The following is a 23,588-nucleotide window of genomic DNA, read 5'->3' as shown; positions in this document are numbered from 1 at the left end:
TGCTTCAAATTCCACATGATCTAGATACGGAGGAGCAACACCAGGGTACTGTCTCCACACATGCTGCATGACTGGGAAAGTGACCAAATGCGTGCCTGCTTCCTGCCAGACAGTGATGCTCACAAACATATTTGGTTGTTCCTATGACAATCAAAGAAAATGAGTGTAAAATGCTTTATAAACTTGAAGCTAACTGTAGTACTTAATACAGTAAATGCTTGTCACAGCCATTTTATATAGATTTTATTTCATCTTCAAAACTACTCTATTTCTTGATTATATGCCAAATTTAAAAAACCAAAAAACTATGAAGGTGGAGATTATGAGCGTAAACTCTCGAGTCAGACTAAGTTCAAATCCTGACTCCACTCCTCCAATCTTCAGCAAGTTACTGTTTCTATGACTGTTGCCTCACCTGTAAATGGGCATAATACTAACAATACATAGGGTTGATGTGAGGATTGTGAGTTAATAGAAGTAAAATTCTTAGAACTGTGACTGGTATATATAGCAAACACCTAATACGTATTAGCTACCATTATGAGTAGCACTAATTATTCCATTTTTGCAGGTGACAGAAATGAGGCATCAGAGAGATAACTAGTAAGTTCTCAAAGTTTATAATGGTAAAGCCAGGCAGGATGCAGTGGCATGCACCTGTAATCACAGCAACTCATGAGACTAAGGTAGGAGGATCTCTTGAGCCCAGGAGTTTGAGGTTTCAGTGAGCTATGATCATGCCACTGCACTCCAATCTGGGCAACAGAGCAAGACCCTGTCAATCAATCAAGCATGCAGGCAAGCAAGGAAGCAAGCAGGAGTGCCAGAAGTTGAACTTCATTGTTGGTGCTCCTACCACACTATTTCCAAAAGACAAAAAAAAAAAAGTGGTAATTGGACTTTAACCCTATACTCAAGTCACGTAATTAAGGATATTTACAAACGAAATTCAAACACAAGAGAGGGAAAAGGGAAATGATCTGTTATCTTTTTTTTCTTCTTAGTTTTTTGAGACAGGGTCTCCCTTTGTCACCCAGGCTGGAGTGCGTGGTGTGATCATGGCTCACTACAACTTCAGTCTCCTGAGCTCAAGTGATCCTCTTGCCTCAGCCTCCTGAGTAGGTGGGACCACAAGCACGCGCCACCATATCTGGTTAATTTTTAGAAACTTTTTGGAGAGGCAGGGTCTCACTATGTTGCTCAGGCTGATCTTGACCTCCTGGGCTCCAGTGATCCTTCCATCTTGGCCTCCCAAAGTACTGGGATTACAGGCATAAGTCACCATGCCCAGCCTGTTTCATGTCTTTAGAATGCTAGCTTGTAGGCTAACTAGATATCTAGAGAAGGCTGAGAAAAGTCACATCATTTTGTTGTAGTGAAAAAAAAAAAAATTATTTTTGTCTTAACTGGAAATTATGCCCTTTCCAATTGGGGGTGTCAATCTCATTTTTTTTTTTTTTTTTTTTGAGACAGAGTTTTGCTCTTGTCACCCAGGCTGGAGTTCAATGGCACGATCTCGGCTCACTGCAACCTATGCCTCCCAGGTTCAAGTGATTCTCCTGCCTCAGCCTCCTGAGTAGCTGGGATTACAGGCAGCCACCACCACACCCAGCTAATTTTTCTATTTTTAGTAGAGGTGGTGTTTTACCATGTTGTCCAGGCTAGTCTCAAACTCCTTACCTCAGGTGATCTGCGCACCTGAGCCTCCCAAAGCACTGGGATTACAAGTGTGAGCCACCGTGATCGGCCTATCAATCTAATTTCTGATGTTACTCTTGTTGATAAAGCTGTTTAATTATTCCAAAGAAGTTAACCTCCCAAAACAATTTATATCATTAATAGAGAGAAAAACAAATACAAAACACATATCATACTTAGAAAAAGCATAAATGTTTACAACTGCAAAAGAGGCATGGTAGAAGAGACAGTTAACAGTGCCTACTGAAAAGAGGTGAATGTATCTCTCCCCATGGATAAATGGTGAGCATAAATTAGTAAGCCTAAATTTTCAAAAAGGGGAGGTGATTATATATGATTATATATGTAGCATTCAAACAATGGTGCTGTCAAAAATCAGTTCATAAGCCACACTGAAAACCTAGCCTTTTCAGTCATATGTTACTACTGATAGTACTAGTACCATGTGTTTGAGACAAGGTCTCATTCTCTTCCCCAGACTGGAGTGCAGTGGTACAAACATGGCTCACTGCAACTTTGACCTCCTGAGCTGAGCCCAAGCAATCCTCCTGCCTCAGCCTCCCAAGTAGCTGGGACCACAGGCACACATCACCATGACTGGCAATTTTATTTTTTTGGTCAAGATGGCATCTTGCCATGTTGCCCAGACCGGTCTTGAACTCCTGGGCTCAAGCAATCCTCCTACCTTGGCCTCCCAAAGTGCTGGGATTACAGGCGTAAGCCACCGTGTTGGGCCCCTTTCAACAGATATTTATTGCTCACCTACCACTGTTCTAGGAGACGGGGTGAGGTGGTGAACAACACAAAACCCCTACTTTCATAGAGCTTACAATGCAGGCAAGTATCACAAAGAAGAAACTGTGGTTCAGTTACCAGGTCTGTCAGACTCTAAAGCCTATACTGTATCTTTCAACCATGTCATCTCTCAGTGGATACAGCTTTTCCCTAAAAGTATATGCCTAAGCACGCAGTCTTGACACTACACTCTACACCAATTTAAGCTTTCTCTCTCTGTTGGCAGTCCAGTGACATCTTCGCAATAAAGTGTTCCTTCCCCAACTCTCAAACTATAAAAACTGCCCTATGGGCCGGGTGCGGTGGCTCACGCCTGTAATCCCAGCACTTTGGGAGGCCAAGTCAAGCAGATCACGAGATCAGGAGATCGAGACCATCCTGGCTAACATGGTGAAACCCTGTCTCTACTTAAAAAAATACAAAAAATTAAATGGTGGCGGACGCCTGTAGTCCCAGCTGCTCCAGAAGCTGAGGCAGGAGAATGGAGTAAGTAAACCCGGGAGTCAGAGCTTGCAGTGAGCCGAGATCACACCACTGCACTCCAGCCTGGGTGACAGAGAGAGACTCCATCTCAGAAAAAAAAACAAAAAAGAAAAGAAAAAAAACCCCGCCTTATCAGGCCAGGTGTGGTGGCTCACGCCTGTAATCCCAGCACTTTGGAAGGCCAAGACAGGCGGATCACAAGGTCAAGAGATGAAGACCATCCTGGCCAACATGGTGAAACCTCGTCTCTACTAAAAATACAAAAATTAGCTGGGTGTGGTGGCACGCACCTGCAGTCCCAGCTACTCGGGAGGCTGAGGCAGGAGAACTGCTTGAACTTGGGAGGTGGAGGCTGCAGTGAGCCAAGATTGCCCCACTGCATGCTAGCCTGGTGATAGAGGGAGACTCTCTCAAAAAAAAAAAAAAAACCACCACAACTGCCCTATCAGTGGTAAACATATATTGACATGTATAAACTACCCTCTCTCATTAATCCCTAAACTACCATGTCTTAGCCATCTTTATAAGTCTAGAAGATGATATACACAAGTAGATATTCAATAAATCGTTGAGAGGAATTCATGAGAGTAGTTTCAACAGAGCTGAGGGTAGAAGCCAGACTGCAATGAACAAAGCAGTAAATGTTAGAGAAGAATGTAGTCTGCTTCTTAAGGACAAGTCTAGAAAGGAAAAGCAGGAGAAATGGTAGTAATTTGAAGGGAAATATCACAGGGAAGTTTCATATAGTTTTAAGAATGAGAAATACTTGAACACAGTTGTTGATAAGGTAGTACAGCAGTTAAAAGAGAGGAGTTTAGAGTCAGGTAGACTTAAATTCTGTGTTTGGAAAGCAGAAGGCATTCAATAAATGGTTTCAATGATTATTACTACAGGTAGGAGCCTGCACTCTAGTGTTCTAACCCCTCCCACATATCCTGTGCTCCAGTCTAGATTCCCTAAGTCTGTGTATAATATGTGATGGCAAACAAACAGGATCTTTTTTTCTTCTGTAACACTCATTGTGCTATTCCCATTTCCTTGTGACAGTCTGCATGAGCTCATGAATGGCTGCTGTGGAAAATTACTGACGTCACCAGCTGAATAACAGGCTATCTGGAGAGTAAGCAGATGAAACTGATGTTAAATTATCCAATGTACAAGATTTTGGGCTCCTGTCAAAACCTTCATTGAGAACTAAGAGAAAAACTGAAAACACACAGAGCTTTTTTTAAGCTTCCGAGCCAGCAGGCTGTTCCTACATCCACTCTAGGGACAGAAAGATGGCTGTAAAATAAAAGAGATGATTATCTCCTCACTTCCCTTCTCAATATTTCACCCTGTCAGGTTCATTTCTGTGAGGTTCTACCCCAGTTCACTTTTCTATCAACCTGATATGTTTCCAAATTCACGAGGTATGCGTTTTTATATTGAAGCAATTGTTTGTTTACAGCCTTTTAATGTTCTGGTCATGGGTTATGTTCACCTGTTACCCATATCTGATCAACAGACACCTCACCCTCTCCCCTCCCTCCCAGACCACAAACCTCCACGCTTAAAAAGGGCCAGGGAGAAGAACTAAAGCTCAGGCTACTGTGATAATTAGGGATGAAAAAGCTGCATTCACTTAGGATTATCAAAAGCCAGGACAAATTAATCCGGCCTGGCGCAGTGGCTCACGCCTGCAATCCCAGCACTTTGGAAGGCCCCAGGCGGGCGGATCACCTGTGGTCAGGAGTTCGAGACCAGCATGGCCAACATGGCGAAAAACCCCCCTCTCTACTAAAAATACAAAAATTAGCCGGGCGTGGTGGCGGGCGCCTGTAGTCCCAGCAACTCGGGAGGTTGAGGTAGAAAGAATCCCTTGAACCCGGGAGGCGGAGCTTGCAGTGAGCCGAGGTCGCGCCACTGCACTCCCGCCCGGGCAACAAGAGCGAAACTCCGTATTAAATTAAAAAAAAAAAGAAAGAAAAGAAAAAAAAGAATTACAAATTAATCACCAAGAAGATAAATATGTAGAACAAAGATGTAATTCAGTTGTTTAGAGTGCAGAGAGAATTGGAACTAAAAGAGATGAGCAAGAAAAGTGGGAAGTGTATGCACTTACAAACCTAATCACAAAACTGTCACAAAAACTACGAGTAAACGAGTGGAAGTTGAAAAACGCAGTTTTTGTGAAGCAGAGTCTGATAGGACTTGAATTTACTAAGAAAGAATAAGAAGGGTGTGGAATATTCCAGGACATCTCTATCCCACCACAGAACCAAAAAAAAGCCATCAACCCACCCCAACTGGGCTGCGCGAGACTGGAAGATACGCTCGTCACCCAGTCACTCAAAACCTTTGAAACATCTTTATTTTTCTCTCCGAATAAAAAAGAGCCTAGATCAGTAAACTAAGTATGAGAGTAATTTTCAAAATTCCAATCCTAACCACACCGGGTGATTCTGGCTAACGTATGCCTCAGTTCCCCCCGTGCTAAAATAAAATGCAAACACACCTGTGTTCCGAGTCTCGGCCTGGATCCGAGCCCGGGTTCTGCACCTGGATCTGAACCTCAAAGGGAAAGCCGCAAGTTAAACCTGAGGAGGAGTCTGCAGCTGTCCCCGTGCCGGAGCCAGCCAGGCTTTTTAAAAAAGCCCCCCGCATCAGGCGCGGTTTCTGTAAAACCGCTCCCGGCTGCCAGCGCGGTGGATTCCGGTTCCCGCCCCGAACACCTGAGGTGGCCTCGGCCGTCTAGGGTCGGCCGGTCCGGGGTACGCAGCCGACCTCTCCGCCCCTCCGCGTCCCCGGCCCCCATTCCACCCGCGACGCGAGTAAGGTCGGCCCGAGGCGGTGCTTCTCTCTCGTGGGCGCCGTCGGCCCGTACGTCCCTCAGTCAGACAGTCCGACCACAAACGCCCCGCAACCCCAGCCTGAGGGGAACTTGTGGGCGCCGTTCAGTCTCCGCTGACTCCTGTCCCCGCACTCACCTGCCCCACAGGCCACCTCAGCGCCAATCCGGGTCAGGTTAGCAGCTTCCCCGCTCGCACCCAGTCAGCGCTCAGCAGCGCCTCAGCGCACGCGTGGCGGGGCGGAGCATAGGCGGCCGCGGGTCATGCTGGGGGCTGTAGTCGTTCCCGCCCACTTGGCAGGACGCGGCCAGGAGCTTTGCGTCCGCGTCCCCAAGGCCCGCAGGCACAGCGATGCTTTTGCTGTCTCAGCAACCCTCACATCCACCCAGGCTTCATCATACCTTTCTAGGGACTCCTAACCCTTGTGCTTCCACTAAAGCTATGTTTACAAACATCAGGCTCTCCTGGTTCTTAAATGAAACTGAGCACCAGCCAGGGAAAGAGGGCATTAAGTGTCCAGGTGTCTGACTTCAGCTGAGCAGACATTTCATCAGTTGCCCCATGTTCTGCCCAGAACCTGACATCTGGGTAGTTTTGATGCTGGAGTCTGCGTGAGTTTAAACCAATCTTAAAGAAAATACAACAGCCTGGGTTAACATAGTGAGACCCTGTCTTTACAAAAAATAACAAAAAATTAGCCAGGTGTGGTTGTGTGTGCCATAGTCCCAGCTACTCAAGAGGCTGAGGTGAGAGGATCGCTTGAGCCAGGAAATCGAGGCTGCAGTGAGCTGTGGTCACACCACTGCACTCCAGCCTGGGCGACAGAGCGAGACTTGTCTTTTATATATATATATATATACATCTACATTATATATATATAAATGTACATTTAACATGTTTTCCAGTGAACATGCAGACCACCCAATACATCAAATTAAAATGCTACATGGGAAAATCAGATTACAGAGTTGCATACAAGTGTGTAAATACAAAAACAAAGGAGAACGGAAAAGGAAAGAAGACAGAGATGCACCAACAAATGCACCCATTCAAAGAGTCCAGGAAGAAACCAGGTCAAATCGCCAATCACTGGAGATCATTAGTCTAACAGAATTGTTAGGACAGGAAGAAGACTGTTACCTTATTTCCTTATTTTCTATGAGGAAATGTATTAACTAAAATCCATGGTATCCTATATCCCCAATATCTGTTATGTAATATAAATTCTCACATTAGATAAACTGATAGTAGTTGCTGCCTCTAAGTTGCCCATACCAGACAAGGAAGTAGATAGAATATCTGGTCAGAGTCCAATGACTTAATTTTCTTGTTTCAGACTTATCATTTCAAGATTTTTTTTTTTTTTGAGACTAAGTCTTGCTCCATTGCCCAGGCTGGAGTGCAGTGGCATGATCTTGGCTCACTGCAACTTCTGACTCCTAGGTTCAAGCAATCCTCCTGTCTCAGCCTCCCAAGTAGCTGGGACTACAGGCGCCTGCCACCATGCCCGGCTAATTGTTTGTATTTTTAGTAGACATGGAGTTTCACCTTCTTGGTCAGGCTGGTCTTGAACTCCTGACCTTAGGTGATCCACCTGCCTCGGCCTCCCAAGGTGCTGGGATTACAGGCGTGAGCCACCACCGCACCTGGCCCTTTTCAAGATTTTTTAAAGAGATGAATAGAGTAACTCTTTCTGGCAGTTGAGCAAATGGCTCTATGCTATCCCCACTTGCTTGCTATACTAGCCTATATTCAGAATTTGGTTTTCAGAATTGCCTTCTATTGTTTTTCCCAATAGGTTGAGCTCTTCTCTTAGGTTGGCTTTATGTGAAAAGTTCTCGCTATGTCACCCAGCCTGGACTGAACTCTTGGGCCCAAGTGACCCTATTGCCTCAGTTTCCCAAGTAGCTGGGACTGCAAGTGCGCATCATCTCAACCTGCTTTTCTGGCTACTTTTAGATAAAACTGGAACCGATTCAGCCTCTTCTCCCTCACAACACTCCTAACTAGGCAGTCTTCCAGCTTCTGCCTGACCTGGGGGATTGAGGGTGAATTGCTAATCTCAGTGGTTCCAATGTCTGGCCCCAAGCCAATCTCAGAGCCTTAATAATGGGTATTGATCTCAGTGTCTCTTGGGGCAACACACAATCAAGTCACTCTTCCTCCACACGGCAATATTTGAAGTGCTGACAAGTTTTCTCCTGTATAGGATAAAGAGCCCTAACATTCCTCCACAAGATCTTTTTGGAGGTTCGCTCTCCAGGTCATCTCTGTTCCTCAGACTGGGTATCCAAAATTGAACGCAATGCCAAGAGGGTGGAGCAGTAAGCCTCTGGTGGCTTTTTGGGCACTGGACAACCATTAATACCTGATAAAACAGTCTTCTCTCAGTTCTGGTGCATACTGAGTTTAAGGTTAACTTATTTACATTGATCTTATTTTTTCCTCTTAGTTTAAGGCACATCATTTTGGCCTGTTTAGGTTACAGATGAAAACTTATTTTACCAAATAAATGTACTTGTTAATTCTCCCAGTTTTGTGTCATCTGCAAATCTCATAAACAAAAGCTTTCATTTTCATCTATGCTGAAAAAGATGTAGGATGAGAATGGGCTAAACAACAAACACAAGGGCTCTCCTGGCAGGTAGGTAATTAACTCAATATTTGGCTACAGTTGCTTCAATCAGCTGTAATACTGCAACAAGGAAGTCGGGCGTGGTGGCGGAAGCTGGAAGACTGCCTAGTTGCCAAGTATCTGATGTGCTCTTGCTATTGGAAATACAACAAAGAATGACACAATGTTCTTCTCCAATGGCATTTGCTTACACTGTAAACAAGTAAAAAAGAAAACAAGATTAGGCTGGGCGTGGTGGCTCATGCCTGTAATCCCAGAACTTTGGGAGGCTGAGATGGGTGGATCACTTGAGGTCAGGAGTTCAAGACCTGCCTGGCCAACATGGCAAAACCCCATCCCTACTAAAAATACAAAAATTAGCCAGGTTGGCGGCAGGCGCCTGTAATCCCAGCTACTTGGGAGGCTGAGGCCGGAGAATTGCTTGAACCCAGGAGGCGGAGGTTGCAATGAGCCAAGATTGTGCTACTGCACTCTAGTCTGGGTGACAGAGCAAGCCTCAACAACAACAAAATCCACACAACAAGGAATACAGACTGTCAGTTGCCCTGATGAAATCAATATACTCAATTAGCATTTCCCTGATATATATATATAAGCCTTATCAAAAGATGAAATGAGGTTGGGCACAACTTCGGCTGAATAAGCCTGATGGTCACATCAGGTTTTTTTTTTTTTTGTTCTGTTCTGTTTTTAAGTATTTACTGTAGTTCCAAACTTCATTACTTATACTAGCCAAAAATAACCAAAATAAAAGGTATCTGACCATGGACTCAATCACTGAGTCCAGGCTATTTTGCTAGACCTAGATCTAATTCACTTTTAGAAGACAGGACCAGAAATTTCCTGCTACTTTACAAGCAAACAAACACGTGAAAAGGACTAAACTTGAGGCAGCTGGAAAATATGCCTTGAAAGAACAGAGATCAAGTATGAACTACATTTATTATGCAAGTTTGTGTTGTTGTAAATAACAGAGTACACTTCAATGCTCTTTGTTTCTGCATTGTTGAGAAATGTGAGACTGAGAAATGGGAAAGCACCATGGATAGAAGAAAGTGCTGTATTAATTTAAGGTAACAATTCTCGAGGTAAAATAAGGCATTACAGTAACACAATTTTCATGCCTCAGTAATTAATGATTTTTCGTTTAATTCTCTTCCAACTCTACAGACATAATTCTGCTTTCACCTTCATCACACTTTCATATGGTTTTAACAGGGGATACACCTCCTCTTCTAAGAATCTCTGCACCTGCCAGAGGAAAGCAGATATAAGACAAAAGAAAATGTTAAGATATTAGCAGATAATACCGTTCCAATGTCAGGTGATACCACTAAAACCTAATTTAACGAAGCTTTTACTCCACCACTGAGCTTGCTGTCCTTAACTGCCTATGAGGAATTTCTGCCTAGGCACAGGTGATTCAACCACCATGGCCACATGCCCACCAACCTTTCCCGCAAACTGGCCCAGCCTGTGTTCTCAGGTGGTTTCGCCATTTCCATCCAACCTAAAAATCACCACAGCTTCTTTCCTCCTGCTTCCCAGCCCTCTTCAAGTAATCACCAAGAGCTTAACCTCTCCCTCCCTGGTCTGCATCTCTCACCACTGCCTTCACTCAAAGCTCTCACCATCTACTGCTTGGTCTGTTGCAGCAGCATCTTTATTGGTCTCCTACCTCCAGTTCTAGTATTTTAGCCCTCAGTCCTCGCACCTACTGCTTGGTATTCTAATGATCTATTTAAAAGTATTCACCACTAAGTTTTGAGCTCTCTGAAGATGAGAATTATCCATTCATCTTTATTTTTTTTTGAGACAGGATCTCACTTTGTCACCCAAGCCAGAGGGCAGGGGCATGAACATGGCTCACTGCAGCCTTGACCTCCTAGGCTCAAGCTATCTTCCCACCTCAGCCCCCTGAGTAGCTGAGACTGCAGGTGCATGCCACCACACCTGGCTAACTTTTGTATTTTTTTTGTAGAGACGAGTTTTCACCATGTTGCCCAGGATGTTCTTGAACTCCTGAACTCAAGCAATTCTCCTGCCTCGGCCTCCCAAAGTACTGGGATTACTGGTGTGAGCCACTGTGCCCGGCCTATCTATTCATTTTTAAATCCCCAGAATTAAATACAGTATCTGAACACATACTGAGCACCTAGTATATACTCATGCATTTCAATCGTTACAACACTGAGATATTTACTTTTATCCTGTCAGCCAGTAAATGCCAGAGGTTAGGATTTAACCCAAATCCACCTGACAATAAAACCTAATTCCGGCCGGGCGCAGTGGCTCAAGCCTGTAATCCCAGCACTTTGGGAGGCCAAGACAGGTGGATCACGAGGTCAGGAGATCGAGACCATCCTGGCTAACCTGGTGAAACCCCGTCTCTACTAAAAAATACAAAAAACTAGCCGGGCGTGGTGGCGGGCACCTGTAGTCCCAGCTGCTCGGGAGGCTGAGACAGGAGAATGGCGTAAACCCGGGAGGCGGAGCTTGCAGTGAGCTGAGATCCGGCCACTGCACTCCAGCCTGGGTGACAGAACAAGACTCCGTCTCAAAAAAAAATAAAAACTAAAAAAATAAATAATAAAAAAAAACCTAATTCTTTGTCCAATATACCACATTCTCAAGATCAAAACTCCAAAAAATCTACATAAAGAAATACTTAAGGCAGCTCAAAACAGCCATATCTTGGTCAGTTGTGGGGGCTCACGCCTGTAATCCCAGCACCACTGCACTCCAGCCTGGGTGAGAGAGAGACTGTCTCAAAAAACAAAACAGAAACCAAACTCAAATCTCTAAGTTTTAGCCAGCAACCTGCTCTGATTTCCTTCTAACTAGGCCCATTCCCAACATACCTCCTATAAAGCAAAAACATCAAAGAGAGTACCCCAGGTTCTGCAGCCCAGCAGAAACGAGGCTTCTGGGGACCACTCCTCGGAAGCGTTCTAATGTATGCTTACCTGCTGGGAGGCACGACCAGTGAAAGAAGAAGGATCCAGTAAACGATCCAACTGGGAGTGAATGGGACTGAAGTAGGCATCAGCCTGGATACGCTCTATGAGGTCATTGTCACCCCCTTCCTGCTTGACCACAGAAGCTGCCTGCTGAGAAAGCACTCTGATTTTCTCATGGCAATCCTGCGAAGACAGTGAAGTATTGTCAGTTCTCCACTAACAGGGCATTTGAACACTTTAAAAAAGTCATCAGATACTTCACATCCATGCAGTCTACACAGCTCTACACAAAAACGCCTCCAGGCTGAGGTGGTTCCCGTGTCTGTCTCTACCAGGGTCTTCACTACTCTCTGCCCACATCTTAGGACAAGCCTGAAATGGATGCCCACCCTGCTCTGGCCCTCTTCCGTAAAGCCCCATGAATAATTTGCTCTTGTTTCCTGCTCACTTCCTACGGAATGTCAGACCTCATTCCTTCACTAGGAGTGGACTTCTCCTACAAGTGATTAAGTAATTCACTTTAAAAAACTCAGTTCACCACAATCACCCTCCATAGATGGCAGATTATAGCCCCTGCTCTGTACCATTACTGTGAAGGTAATGACATATACACCTTCATCTCCTCTCCCTCATGAAGAAGAGAGCAGGACCAAACGTGCACTCTCAACTTAACCAGGAACATGAGGGGTTACAAACCTGGCGGCTACCTCCAGCTTTGACCATGGCCATGATGATGTTCTCTGTGGCCATGAAAGGCAGCTCTTGCCGAATGCGCCGCTCAATTACCTATAGGAAAAGATAAAGTGAATGACCAAGAAAGGTGCCTCAAGGCTAAAGTGGTAAACACAGCAGGATGTCAAACAAAATGCACAGCACAGACACTAACTACCACATTATGGAGAGAGTAATGGGTTGTTTTATTCTACATGATGTTTTTTCAGTTTTCTTACTAACTCAGACTTTTCATTTTTTTTTTTTTTGAGACAGTCTCGCTCTGTCGCCCAGGCTGGAGTGCAGTGGCATGATCTCCGCTCACTGCAAGCTCCACCTCCCGGGTTCACGCCATTCTCCTGCCTCAGCCTCCCTGCCTGTCACCACCGCCCGCCACCACGCCCGGCTAATTGTTCTATTTTTAGTAGAGATGGGGTTTCACTATGTTAGCCAGGATGGTCTCGATCTCCTGACCTAGTGATCCGCCCGCCTCAGCCTCCCAAAGTGCTGGGATTACAGGTGTGAGCCACTGTGCCCAGCCAGACTTTCGATTTTTAAAAAGGGAATATTAACCTAAAAAGTTGCACATAGAAAGATTCTTTTTTTCTTTTTTTTTTTTTTGAGACGGAGTTTCGTTCTTGTCGCCAGGCTGGAGAGCAGTGGCATGATCTCGGCTCACTGCAACTTCCACCTCCTGGGTTCAAGCAATTCTCCTGCCTCAGCCTCCTGAGTAGCTGGGATTACAGGCACCCACCACCACACCCAGCTAATTTTTGTATTTTTAGTAGAGACAGGGTTTCACCATGTTGACCAGGCTAGTCTTGAACTCCTGACCTCAGGTGATCCGCCTGCCTTGGCCTCCCAAAGTGCTGGAATTACAGGTGTGAGCACCGCACCTGGCCTTAAAGAATTCTTAAAACCCCTATTTACTACATAGCAGTGCTCAGCCTCAAGAGCTAAGTATAGGAGAGAAATAAACCCATCTGCCTCAGGTACTTAAAAACAGGCAAATGGAGCCATCTACTCTGCCTAGTCACACCAGAGCTGATGATTCATGCTGCGAGATAGTTTAAGGCAATTTAAAATACTTCTTTTTCTGTTTCTATAAATGTGTCTATGAATTCCACAGAGCTAGTTCCCTAGAGCTTATGAACTGAAGGATGAGCTCGGGTGGGAAGAACGCCTATCGGATCAGAATGCAGCTCCCTCAACAAACCCCAGAGCACCCTCCCTCCCACATTCCACCCCTCCCTAATACTTTACTTTTTAACTGAAGCTTCTTACTTTGGGGTACACTACCAATCCTTCAGAAATGTTCTGCAGCGTATTCAGTATAGTATCTGCAGTAAGAAATGCCTCGGCCAAACAGATCCGTCTAGAAAACAAATAGCCATTCAGTATCTGTTTAAACAAGTAATTTCAGTGAAATGCAGAGTGTGTCCCAGCAAGTTGCCCTACTGACCGTACTCTCTGGATAATTTCCTTCAATCTCATTATTACCCCAATGACCTCACGACCCTCAAGTCTGTCACCTCGAGGCCAGACCACGTGCCTAAGTGCCAGACCTTATACCTACTGAGACGTCTACCTGGTTGATCCATAGGGACCTCAATCCCCAAACTGAACTCAGCCATTCTCATTCCTCTTACTCACCATTACAAACCTGCCATTCCTCCTCGCAGGTCCTGCCTCAGCAAATGACAGTAGCGCCCCAGTCACCAAATTCTTTATACTCACTCCAGTCAACCACCAGGGCTGGCCAGTCTGCCTTCAACTCTGGATCTATATCCTTCCTCTCCATTGACATGGCACCTGCACCAACGTGGTCTCGGACTTTTTTTTTTTTTTTTTTTTTTGAGACGGAGTCTCACTCTGTTGCCGGGGCTGGAGTGCAGTGGCCGGATCTCAGCTCACTGCAAGCTCCGCCTCCCGGGTTTACGCCATTCTCCTGCCTCAACCTCCAGAGTAGCTGGGACTACCGGCGCCCGCCACCTCGCCCGGCTAGTTTTTTGTATTTTTTAGTAGAGACGGGGTTTCACCGTGTTAGCCAGGATGGTCTCGATCTCCTGACCTCGTGATCCGCCCGTCTCGGCCTCCCAAAGTGCTGGGATTACAGGCTTGAGCCACCACGCCCGGCCAAGGCCTCGGACTTTTAACGTAGCCCCCAACTTGTTCTGACGTGATCCCTGTCTCCTTAGAGCCAACTCTCCAAACTGTTGCCAGGGTCTTTTAGCAGGCAAATCAGCAGACCCCCAGGGTCACACCTTGCTAAAAAGTATTCAGTGGCTGACTTTTGAGTGAGTTCACATGACTTATCTCCAGAGATAAATCCTGGATTATGCACAGATCCCAGAAAGCTAGGTCTAATTATATACATTCGTATCCACTCAAGAAATTCCAGCAAAATGCAAGCAGGTGAGAGTAATGCCAGTCTGCTTTAAATGAGTATTAACATAAAACAGAAAATGATGTGCACACTAGTACCTCATCAGCAGTACAGATTATTTCAGACTCATCTCATAGCTAATCAAGATGTCATTGTGCCTAAACACCACAACTGACATCTATCTGCCTTCAGAAAAGACCCAGAAGACCTTTCGTAAACTGGCTACTATCTGTGACCATGTCCTGCCCCACCTCCTGGCACATGTTGACTTCATTCCCCAGGGCTACTCAAGTAGTAGTAACTCCCTCAAGTGTGTTTTCTCCTGCTTTGTGCCTTTATAATGCTCCCGATCTTGTCTTTAAAAGATGCATGTATTTCTTTTTTTTTTTGAGACGGAATCTCGCTGTGTGTCCCAGGCTGGAGTGCAGTGGCCGGATCTCAGCTCACTGCAAGCTCCGCCTCCCGGGTTCACGCCATTCTCCTGCCTCAGCCTCCCGAGTAGCTGGGACTACAGGCGCCCACCACCTCGCCCGGCTAGTTTTTTGTATTTTTTAGTAGAGACGGGGTTTCACTGTGTTAGCCAGGATAGTCTCGATTTCCTGACCTCGTGATCCGCCCGTCTCGGCCTCCCAAAGTGCTGGGATTACAGGCTTGAGCCACTGCCCCCAGCCGATGCATGTATTTCTTAAGTCTTAAGGCACCATCTCTACTGTGAAGAGTTCTGACTCCTCAAGCACTATTCCTTCCTCTCTGCCCCACAGTACCCAGTACACACTCCAATTGTAACACTTATCACACTGTCTTTTCTATGTTTTTGCCTCCCTGCTAGACTCTGGGCTCCTTGGGGATAAGGAGACCGTAGAGATGCTCAAATATGTCCTTTTACTTCTAGGTCCCTCCTTCAGACCTCCTCTCAACTTGGTGTATGTGACGTCCCTGCGCCACTGACCGGTTGGCACTATCATCCAGTGTCCGTTCAAACCACTGGACAGATGCTGTCTGTAGCGGGTCCATGACAAGGGTCATCAGGTGGCGGGCAAGACTGCAGCATCGTTCTGAACGCATGGGATTCCGCTTGTATGGCATCGCACTCGAGCCTGCCCATGTAAAAAAGGACAAGATGCAAAGGCAGAGAGACTTCAGAGGATAGTGAGTAGGCAAGCATGCTGCTCAATGAGCTCTCAGCCCCCATCCACAGCCCTCCAGCAGCTCTGTGTGCTCACAGGTCTCTACACAGCACTCACCAATCTGCTGTTTTTCAAAGGGTTCCTCCATCTCCTTGAGGTTTGCCAGGAGGCGTATGTCGGTGCAAATCTGGGGGAGGCAGGGGAATAAGCATCACCTCACACTGTCAGAGTGCAGGAGGGTCTGGGAGCCGTGACTAGGCTGATGAAGGAGATGAGCCCTTAGGTGTGCTGCGGCTGAGCTGAAGACCAGCGCGTCCTCCCCAAGAGCTCCTGGAGAGTATCTCACTCAGACTCTCTGTTCCCGAAGGGCTGGGATGACAAATTCAAGGAGCATGAAAACGCTTTTGTGAAACACTGCTTAAGGCATCATAGAAAGACAATCACAAGATTAATTTAGGACGGGCACAGTGCCTCACACCTGTAATCCCAGCACTTTGGGAGGCCGAGGCGGGCGGATCACCTGAGGTCAGGAGTTCAAGACCAGCCTGGCCAACATGGTGAAACCCCGCCTCTACTAAAATAAGACAGGCATGGTGGTGCATGCCTGTAATCCCAGCTTCTTGGGAAGCTCGCCTGAACCCAGGGGGCAGAGGTGGCAGTGAGCTGAGATCGTACCACTGCACTCCAGCTTGGACAACAAGAGCGAAACTCCATCTCAAAAAAAAAAAGATTAATTTAATACACCACTGAAAAAGATGGATGTTTTGCAGTGCTTGGGATAACTTTTAAGAAAATGCCAAAACTAGTCTTCCCCTTAAGGGTTTCATCTATAGACCACAAATTATTAAACTAATGTATAATATTGCTTGAGAGATGGTTAAGTAAAAGTCTGAGGCTGATTCAGTCTGTCTGTGGTGCCCAAAGCTCCTGTCCCCGCCCCACAAGCTGCCACCACTCACCTTGTGCACTGATGCCCCCAAGCTAGCCAGCACAGACAGTACTTCAATATCCACTTTTCGTGTATATGTCTGCCCTGTGATGATGAAAGCTCTAGAAATAAATAGAAGAGAGACGTATGTTGAAATATTTTAAAGCCATTGCAGTGGTGCATGACTGTAGTCCCAGCTACTTAAGAGGCTAAGGGAGGAGGACTGCTTTAACTCAGGAAGTTGAGGCCAGCCTAAGCATCATTGGGAGACTCTTACAAAATAATAATTCAAAACATGCCTCTGTCAAACAAGGAAAAACACATCCTAAAGAAAAGCTTGGTCTTATTGGTATGCTAATTTATTCTGAGCCAGTGGACCTGAGTGGTAACTTCCTCCTGGAATAAACTATTCTTCCACCCTTTTCACTAATACTCAGGACACTGGCATGACTCAAGAAGGATACAGGTGCAGCATTCCCATATCCAGCCACAGCTCAATAGAAATGCCTGGGTGAAGCATCCATGGTGGAACCTGGTGGACTCCAGTGGAAATGGTCAGATTTAGCCTAACCTGTTGGGGGCCCTAAGTAAAGAAACAAAAATGGTAACAACATGAAAAAAGGTATATTCTAAAGAAACCAGAAGTAAATCATTTTCTTTTTTCCTATAGATTATACAAAAATAGAATGCAGGTCAGGCATGGTGGCTCATGCCTATAATCCTAGCACTTTGAGAGGCTGAGGCAGGTGGATCCCTTGATCTCAGGAGTTCGAGACTAGCCTGGGCAACATGGTGAAACCCTGTCTCTACAAAAATAATACAAAAATTAGCCAGGCATGCTTGTAGTCACAGCTACTCAGGGGGCTTAGGTGGAAGGACTGCTTGAAGCTGGGAGGTGGAGGCTGCAGTGAGCCGAGATCACACCACTGCACTCCAGCCTGGGTGACAGAGTAAGACCCTGTCTCAAAAACAATAATAAAACAAAATAAAATCCAGAAAACATGTCAGCAAGACGATTAGGGAAAAAAAAAAAAGAATCCAGATAGTAAGAAAATAAAACCCAGGATAGAGACAGGAAAAAATAAATAAATAAATAAAAAATGGGTAGAAGAATAAAGGAAGAAAAAGGCAAAAATTGTAAGGTCAAATCTAGAGGTATACTGAACACAGGACTTTCATCAACTTAACAGGGAGGTCAATGCATTCCCACTTACCTACCTCTTAAATCCCGCCTTATCTGTCACCATCTTGTCAAGCTGCTCTACCTTGGAAAGAAAAGACACATCCCTACAATAATCCAGGTGTCCAGTATGAGAATGCCTCAACCTGTCATCCTACCCAGGTCTTGCCCCCAACCCCTACAACTTCCTCCCAGTCCAAACACCCCACCCGTCCCACAATCAATCTCTCCTATTATCCTCAAAGACAGCCTTGTCTCTTAGGCTCCACCACTGAGTTTCAGTGTCCTGCAGGTCACTTTCTGAATACCTTATGGTCATCTCCCTCAAAGAGCTGCAGGAAACTGGCCTGAGTGCCAGTAGTGCCCTTTACTCCCCGGAAGCGCAGGTCATCTCGGACACGCTTCAAGTTCTGGAGATCCATGCAAAGATCCTGAATCCAAAGACAGCAACGTTTCCCAACTGTGGTCAGCTGTGCAGGCCTGAAAACCCAAAGAGAACACATGGAAGTCTCAGACCAACACCTTACATCATCAAGGTTTCATTGCTTCTTTTAATAACCACCATTACCCCTTGGAGGGAGAACAATTAAAGGATGGAGTAACTGGTAAAGATAAAACAAGAGCTAAAACGTTTAACCAAATAATCGTTACGGAGATTCAATATCACTTATAAATAGTCAAGGAGTATGAAACTAAAAGGCTATTAGCATAGTTCTTTTTCCATCAAGAGGCAATTTTTAAATTACTATTATTTCTAGACTGGGTCTTGCTCTGTCGCCCAAGCTGGAGTGCAGTGGCATGAACATAGCTGACTGCAGCCACGAACTCCTGGGCTCAAGTGATCCTTCTGCCTCAGCCGTCCATGTAGCTGGGAACACAGGCACGCAATATCATGCCTGGCTAATTTTTAAATTTTTTGTAGTGATGGGGTCTCACTTTGTTGCCCAGGATGCTTTCAAACTCTATGTCTCAAGTGATCCACCCACCTCAGCCTCCCAAAGTGTTGGGATTACAAGCATGAGCCATGTGATGCACGGCAAGAGGCAATTTATTATAAGGGCAGGAACAATGTCCCTTTTGTTCATGGCTATATCCATCGACATAGGTAAGAAATACATCAGATACTCATACTCATGTAATATTTGCCAAGTATCTAATATGCTCCTGCTATTGAAAATACAATAAGGAATGACACAGACAGGATCCTCGTCCAATGGCACTTGCTTACATTGTAAACAAGTGAAAAAGAAAACAAAACAAGATTAGGCTGGGCGTAGTGGCTCATGCCTATAATCCCAGCACTTTGGGAGGCTGACACGGGTGGATCACTTGAAGTCAGGAGTTCGAGACCAGCCTGGCCAACAGAGACAGGGTAAAACCCTGTCTCTACTACAACTACAAAAAAGTAGCTGGGTGTGGTGGCAGGTGTTTGTAATTCCAGCTACTTGGGAGGCTGAGGCAGGAGAATCACTCGAACCTGAGAGGCAGAGGCTGCAATGAGCCGAGATTGTGCCACTGTACTCCGGGCTGGGCAACACAGCCAGACTCTGTCTCAAAAAAACAAATTAAAAAAAAGAAACAAGATTAATTATTGAGATTTTAAGTGCTAAAAGAATACAAGAACAATGAAGATAATGGTGATACTGCTCTAGATTGGAAGTAGAGGAAAGCCTTTGTGAGGAGTCAAGACCCAGTGAGGAGTAGTCACGAGATGGAGAACCTCCCCACAACACGCATAAGCAGAGGACTCGAACGTAGCAGCTAGTGGCTTTGTTTCTTGTTAAGCCTAAATCAAAGCAGGACACCGTGGCTCAGGCCTGTAATCCCAGCACTTTGGGAGGCCAAGGAAGGTGGATCACCTGAGGTCGGGAGTTTAAGACCAGCCTGACCAACATGGAAAAACCCTGTCTCTACTAAAAATACAAAATTAGCCAGGCATAGTGGCGCATGCCTGTAATCCTAGCTACTCGGGAGGCTAAGGCAGGAGAATCACTTGAACCCAGGAGGCGGAGGTTGCGGTGAGTTGAGATTGTGCCATTGCACTCCAGCTTGGATAACAAAAGTGAAACTCTGCGTCAAAAAAATAAAAGCCTAAATCAAGGCACTGAAGGTCTGTTTCTGAACATAAAACGTAATTACGAGGCCAGCTGCGGTGTCTCATGCCTGTAATCCCAGCACTTTGGGAGCCTGAGGTAGGTGGATCACTTGAGGCCAGGAGTTTGAGACCAGCCTGGCCAACATGGCAAAACCCTGTCTCCACAAAAAATACAAAAATTGGCCAAGTGTGGTGGCACACAGTTGTAATCCCAGCTACTTGGGAGGCTGAGGTGGCAGAACTGCTTGAATCCGGGAAGTGGAGGTTGCAGTGAGCCAAGATCGCACCACTGTACTCCAGCCTAGGTGATAGAGTGAGACTCTGTCTCAAAACAAAACAAAAAAACAAAATACATAATTATGAATAAATTGCCCTAATGTCCAATTTCTTTCTTTTTTGAGACAGGGTCTCACTCTGTCACCCCAGGCTGGCACGCAGTGGTATAATCACAGCTCATTGTAGCCTCAATCTCCTGGGCTCAAGCCATCTTCCCGCCCCAGCCTCCTGAGTAGCTGGAACTACCGGCACAAGCTACCACACCTGGCTAACTTTTTGTTTTTTTTTTAGAGCCATGGTCTCTCTATGTTGCCTAGGCTGGTCTCGAACTCTATGCCTCAAACTATCCACTTGCCTTGGCCCCCCAAAGTGCTGAGATTACAGGCCTAAGTCACTATGCCCAGTCTAATTTTTGTTTTTTTTTTTTTTTTTTTTGAGATAAAATCTCGCTCTGTCACCCAGGCTGGAATGCAGTGGCGCGATCTTGGCTCACTGCAACCTCTGCCTCCCGGGTTCAAGCAATTCTCCTGCCTCAGCCTCCTGAGTAGCTGGGACTACAGGCGTCCGCCACCACACCCAGCTATTTGTGTAATTTTAGTAGAGACGGAGTTTCACCATGTTGGCCAGGCTGGTCTTGATTCCACTGCCTCATGATCCACCTGCCTCAGCCTCCTAAAGTGTTGGGATTACAGGCGTGATCCACTGCACCTGGCCGCCCAGCCTAATTTCTTTCTTTTTCGCTCTGTCACCCAGGCTGGAGTGCAATGGCGCAATCTCGGCTCACTGCAACCTCCGCCTCCCAGGTTCAAACAGTCCTCCTGCCTCAGCCCCCCAAGTAGCTGGGACTCTACAGGCGTGCGCCAGATCTGGCTACTTTTTTTTGTATTTTTAGTAGAGACAGGGTTTCACCATGTCAGCCAGGCTGGTCTTGAACTCCTGACCTCAGGTGATCCACCTGCCTTGGCCTCCCAAAGTGCTGGGATTACAGGCATGAGCCACCGTGCCCAGACCCAGCCTAATTTCTAATAAATAACCTAACCGATTCCAAATGGAATTTCTTTCCTCTTAGGCTAATAACACTGACAGCTGGGAACATCAAGGCATAACACTAGGAATGTCCACAGGAGGCACATCACAAGCTACAGTATATCCCCAAAATTAATCTTATCGTTTTCCTTGTTAACTGCTAACAGATTATTGGTATAAGCAAACAAAGAAGTAAATTAGCATGGACTTGTTCACGGGAGCATTATTCATAGTAGCCAAAAAGCAGAAATCACCCAGATGTCCATCAGTTGTTGACAATTGGGTAAATGAAACATGGTACAACCATACAATGGAATGTTTTTCAGTCATAAAAAGAACTGAAGTTCTGATACAACATGGATATTGGAAACAGCAAAAGAAGCCAGACATAAAAAGTCACATATCGTACACGATTCCACTTCTATGAAATGTGTAGAATAGGCAAATGCATAGATATAAAAAATAGATTAGCGGCTGCCAGCGGGTGGGGAAGGGAGGCATAGGAGTGACTATCAATGGGCATGAGGTTTCTTTTTGGGATGATGAAAATACTCTGAAATTATATAGTGGTAATGACTGCATAATTCTCTAAGTATAGTAAAAACCACTGAACTGTACACTTTAAAAGGGTGAATTCTGTTATGTAAATTATATTTCAATAGTTTTTTTAATTGCATGAACTGATACACTAAGAGGATGCCTACACATCAACACTGTTTTCTGAGTTCCTAATGGCTACGAACTCTGGCAGCCAATCTCTTCCATTATGCTATCTCCAGAGGAACATTAGAACTCTTCTGTATTTGCTGAGCACTCTCCCGGAGGCAGGAGAGGAAGAGGAGCTATAACACAGAGGAAGGAGGGTGTGGAGGGAAGCTACTCACACGGAGCACTTCGTATGAACAAGCGCTTCAGGCTACTGCTACCAATAAGTATAGGCCCTGCTTTGAAGAAATATGAAGCTCAACAGGCTTTCATAAATTATCATATCCTTGTTGCCACAGCAATACACCATCAAAACAAAAGGCAGATGCTAATATACCACTACTCAAACATCACTCAAAACCTGTCACTAGCACTCCAAAATTACACCATCGGCCTTTTAAAAGGGCTTTATTCAGTAATCATAAAAATACTTGAGCCGGGCGCGGTGGCTCAAGCCTGTAATCCCAGCACTTTGGGAGGCCGAGACGGGTGGATCACGAGGTCAGGAGTTCGAGACCATCCTGGCTAACACAGTGAAACCCCATCTCTACTAAAAATACAAAAAAAAAAACTAGCCGGGCGAGGTGGCGGGCGCCTGTAGTCCCAGCTACTCAGGAGGCTGAGGCAGGAGAATGGCGTAAACCCGGGAGGCGGAGCTTGCAGTGAGCTGAGATCCGGCCACTGCACTCCAGCCTGGGCGACAGAGCGAGACTCCGTCCCAAAAAAAAAAAAAAAAAAAAATACTTGCATATTTTAAAAGTAAAAATACAAAAAGTATGGCTGGGGGCAGTGGCTCACGCCTGTAATCTCATCACTTTGGGAAGCAGGGGTGGGCAGATCACTTGAGGTCAGGAGTTTGAGACCAGCCTGGCTAACATGGTGAAACCTTCTCTCTCCAAACAATACAAAAATTAGCTGGGCGTGGTGGCTGGCGCCTGTAGTACCACCTACTAGGAAGGCTGAGGCGGGAGAATCGTTTGAACCCAGGAGGTAGAGGTTGCAGTGAGCGTGAGCCAAAATCACACCACTGCACTCCAGCCTGGGCGACAGAGCGAGACTCCGTCTCCAAAAACAAAACAAAACAAAACTCAAAAAGTAGAAAGAAATTTAATTTTCCTATTATCTCATAAACCAGAGTAATCAACATTTACATCATGGAGTACTTTCAACCAATTTTTGTGCAATTTATAAGCTGTCTTTGTTACCATAACATAAACCTAAGTGCCTTTGCACGTTAGATCTTGTAAGCATCATTTAAATGGTTGCATATTACTCCAACCTATGGATGTACGAATACTATGCCTTACTTATTCTCTTATTGTTGAACATTTTGATGTTTTTCTTTTTTTTTTTTTTGAGACGGAGTCTTGCTCTGTCGCCCAAACTGAAATGCAGTGGTGCGATCTTGGCTCACTGCAACCTCTGCCTCCCGGGTTCAAGTGATTCTCCTGCCTCAGCCTCCTGAGTAGCAGGGATTACAGGCACGTGCCACCAAACCTGGCTAATGTTTGTATTTTTAGTAGAGACGGGGTTTCACCATGTTGGCCAGGCTGGTGTTGAACTCCTAACCTCCAGGGATCCGCCCACCTTGATCTCCCAAAGTGGTGGGTTTACAGGCGTGAGCCACCACACCTGGCCCATTTAGATTGTTTCTAATGCTTACTATCATAAATAATATTTTTCAAGGCTCTTGATATGTTTTTCCCAATGTTTCCCAAAGGAACTGTTAGATTTACCTTTTTTTTTTTTTTT

At 45.5% G+C, this 23,588-nt stretch overlaps 2 protein-coding genes across 11 annotated transcripts in view; both read right to left on the bottom strand.

The window, feature by feature from the left end:
• Positions 1-6,072, bottom strand: part of SGSM3 (small G protein signaling modulator 3) — a 37,379-nt gene extending 31,307 nt beyond the window's left edge. For 2 of the 10 annotated variants that reach the window (XR_002733568.3, XM_023221919.3), the window contains exon 1: positions 5,946-6,040. The gene's annotated coding sequence lies outside the window, so the exon portion shown is untranslated. Of the gene's footprint in view, positions 1-5,473; positions 5,530-5,945 lie in introns of all 10 variants that reach the window. The other 8 variants (XR_002733566.2, XR_002733567.2, XM_023221921.2 and 5 more) reach the window with 6 other exon arrangements.
• Positions 6,073-9,365: 3,293 nt separating this feature from the next.
• Positions 9,366-23,588, bottom strand: part of ADSL (adenylosuccinate lyase) — a 22,971-nt gene continuing 8,748 nt past the window's right edge. The window contains exons 5-13 of the mRNA XM_026448466.2: positions 18,043-18,214; positions 17,773-17,819; positions 16,586-16,676; positions 15,744-15,813; positions 15,449-15,596; positions 13,398-13,488; positions 12,099-12,188; positions 11,409-11,585; positions 9,366-9,693 (exon numbers count right to left, since the gene is read on the bottom strand). Coding sequence (XP_026304251.1) covers positions 9,607-9,693; positions 11,409-11,585; positions 12,099-12,188; positions 13,398-13,488; positions 15,449-15,596; positions 15,744-15,813; positions 16,586-16,676; positions 17,773-17,819; positions 18,043-18,214 — 973 coding nt within the window. The 3' untranslated portion in view covers positions 9,366-9,606. The remainder of the gene's footprint in view (positions 9,694-11,408; positions 11,586-12,098; positions 12,189-13,397; positions 13,489-15,448; positions 15,597-15,743; positions 15,814-16,585; positions 16,677-17,772; positions 17,820-18,042; positions 18,215-23,588) is intronic.

This window comes from Piliocolobus tephrosceles, chromosome 19 (assembly GCF_002776525.5).
Source record: "Piliocolobus tephrosceles isolate RC106 chromosome 19, ASM277652v3, whole genome shotgun sequence".
NCBI classification, from domain to species: Eukaryota; Metazoa; Chordata; class Mammalia; order Primates; family Cercopithecidae; genus Piliocolobus; species Piliocolobus tephrosceles.
Note: the sequence above shows the minus strand (reverse complement) of the source record. Positions and strands in the feature narration are given on the sequence as shown.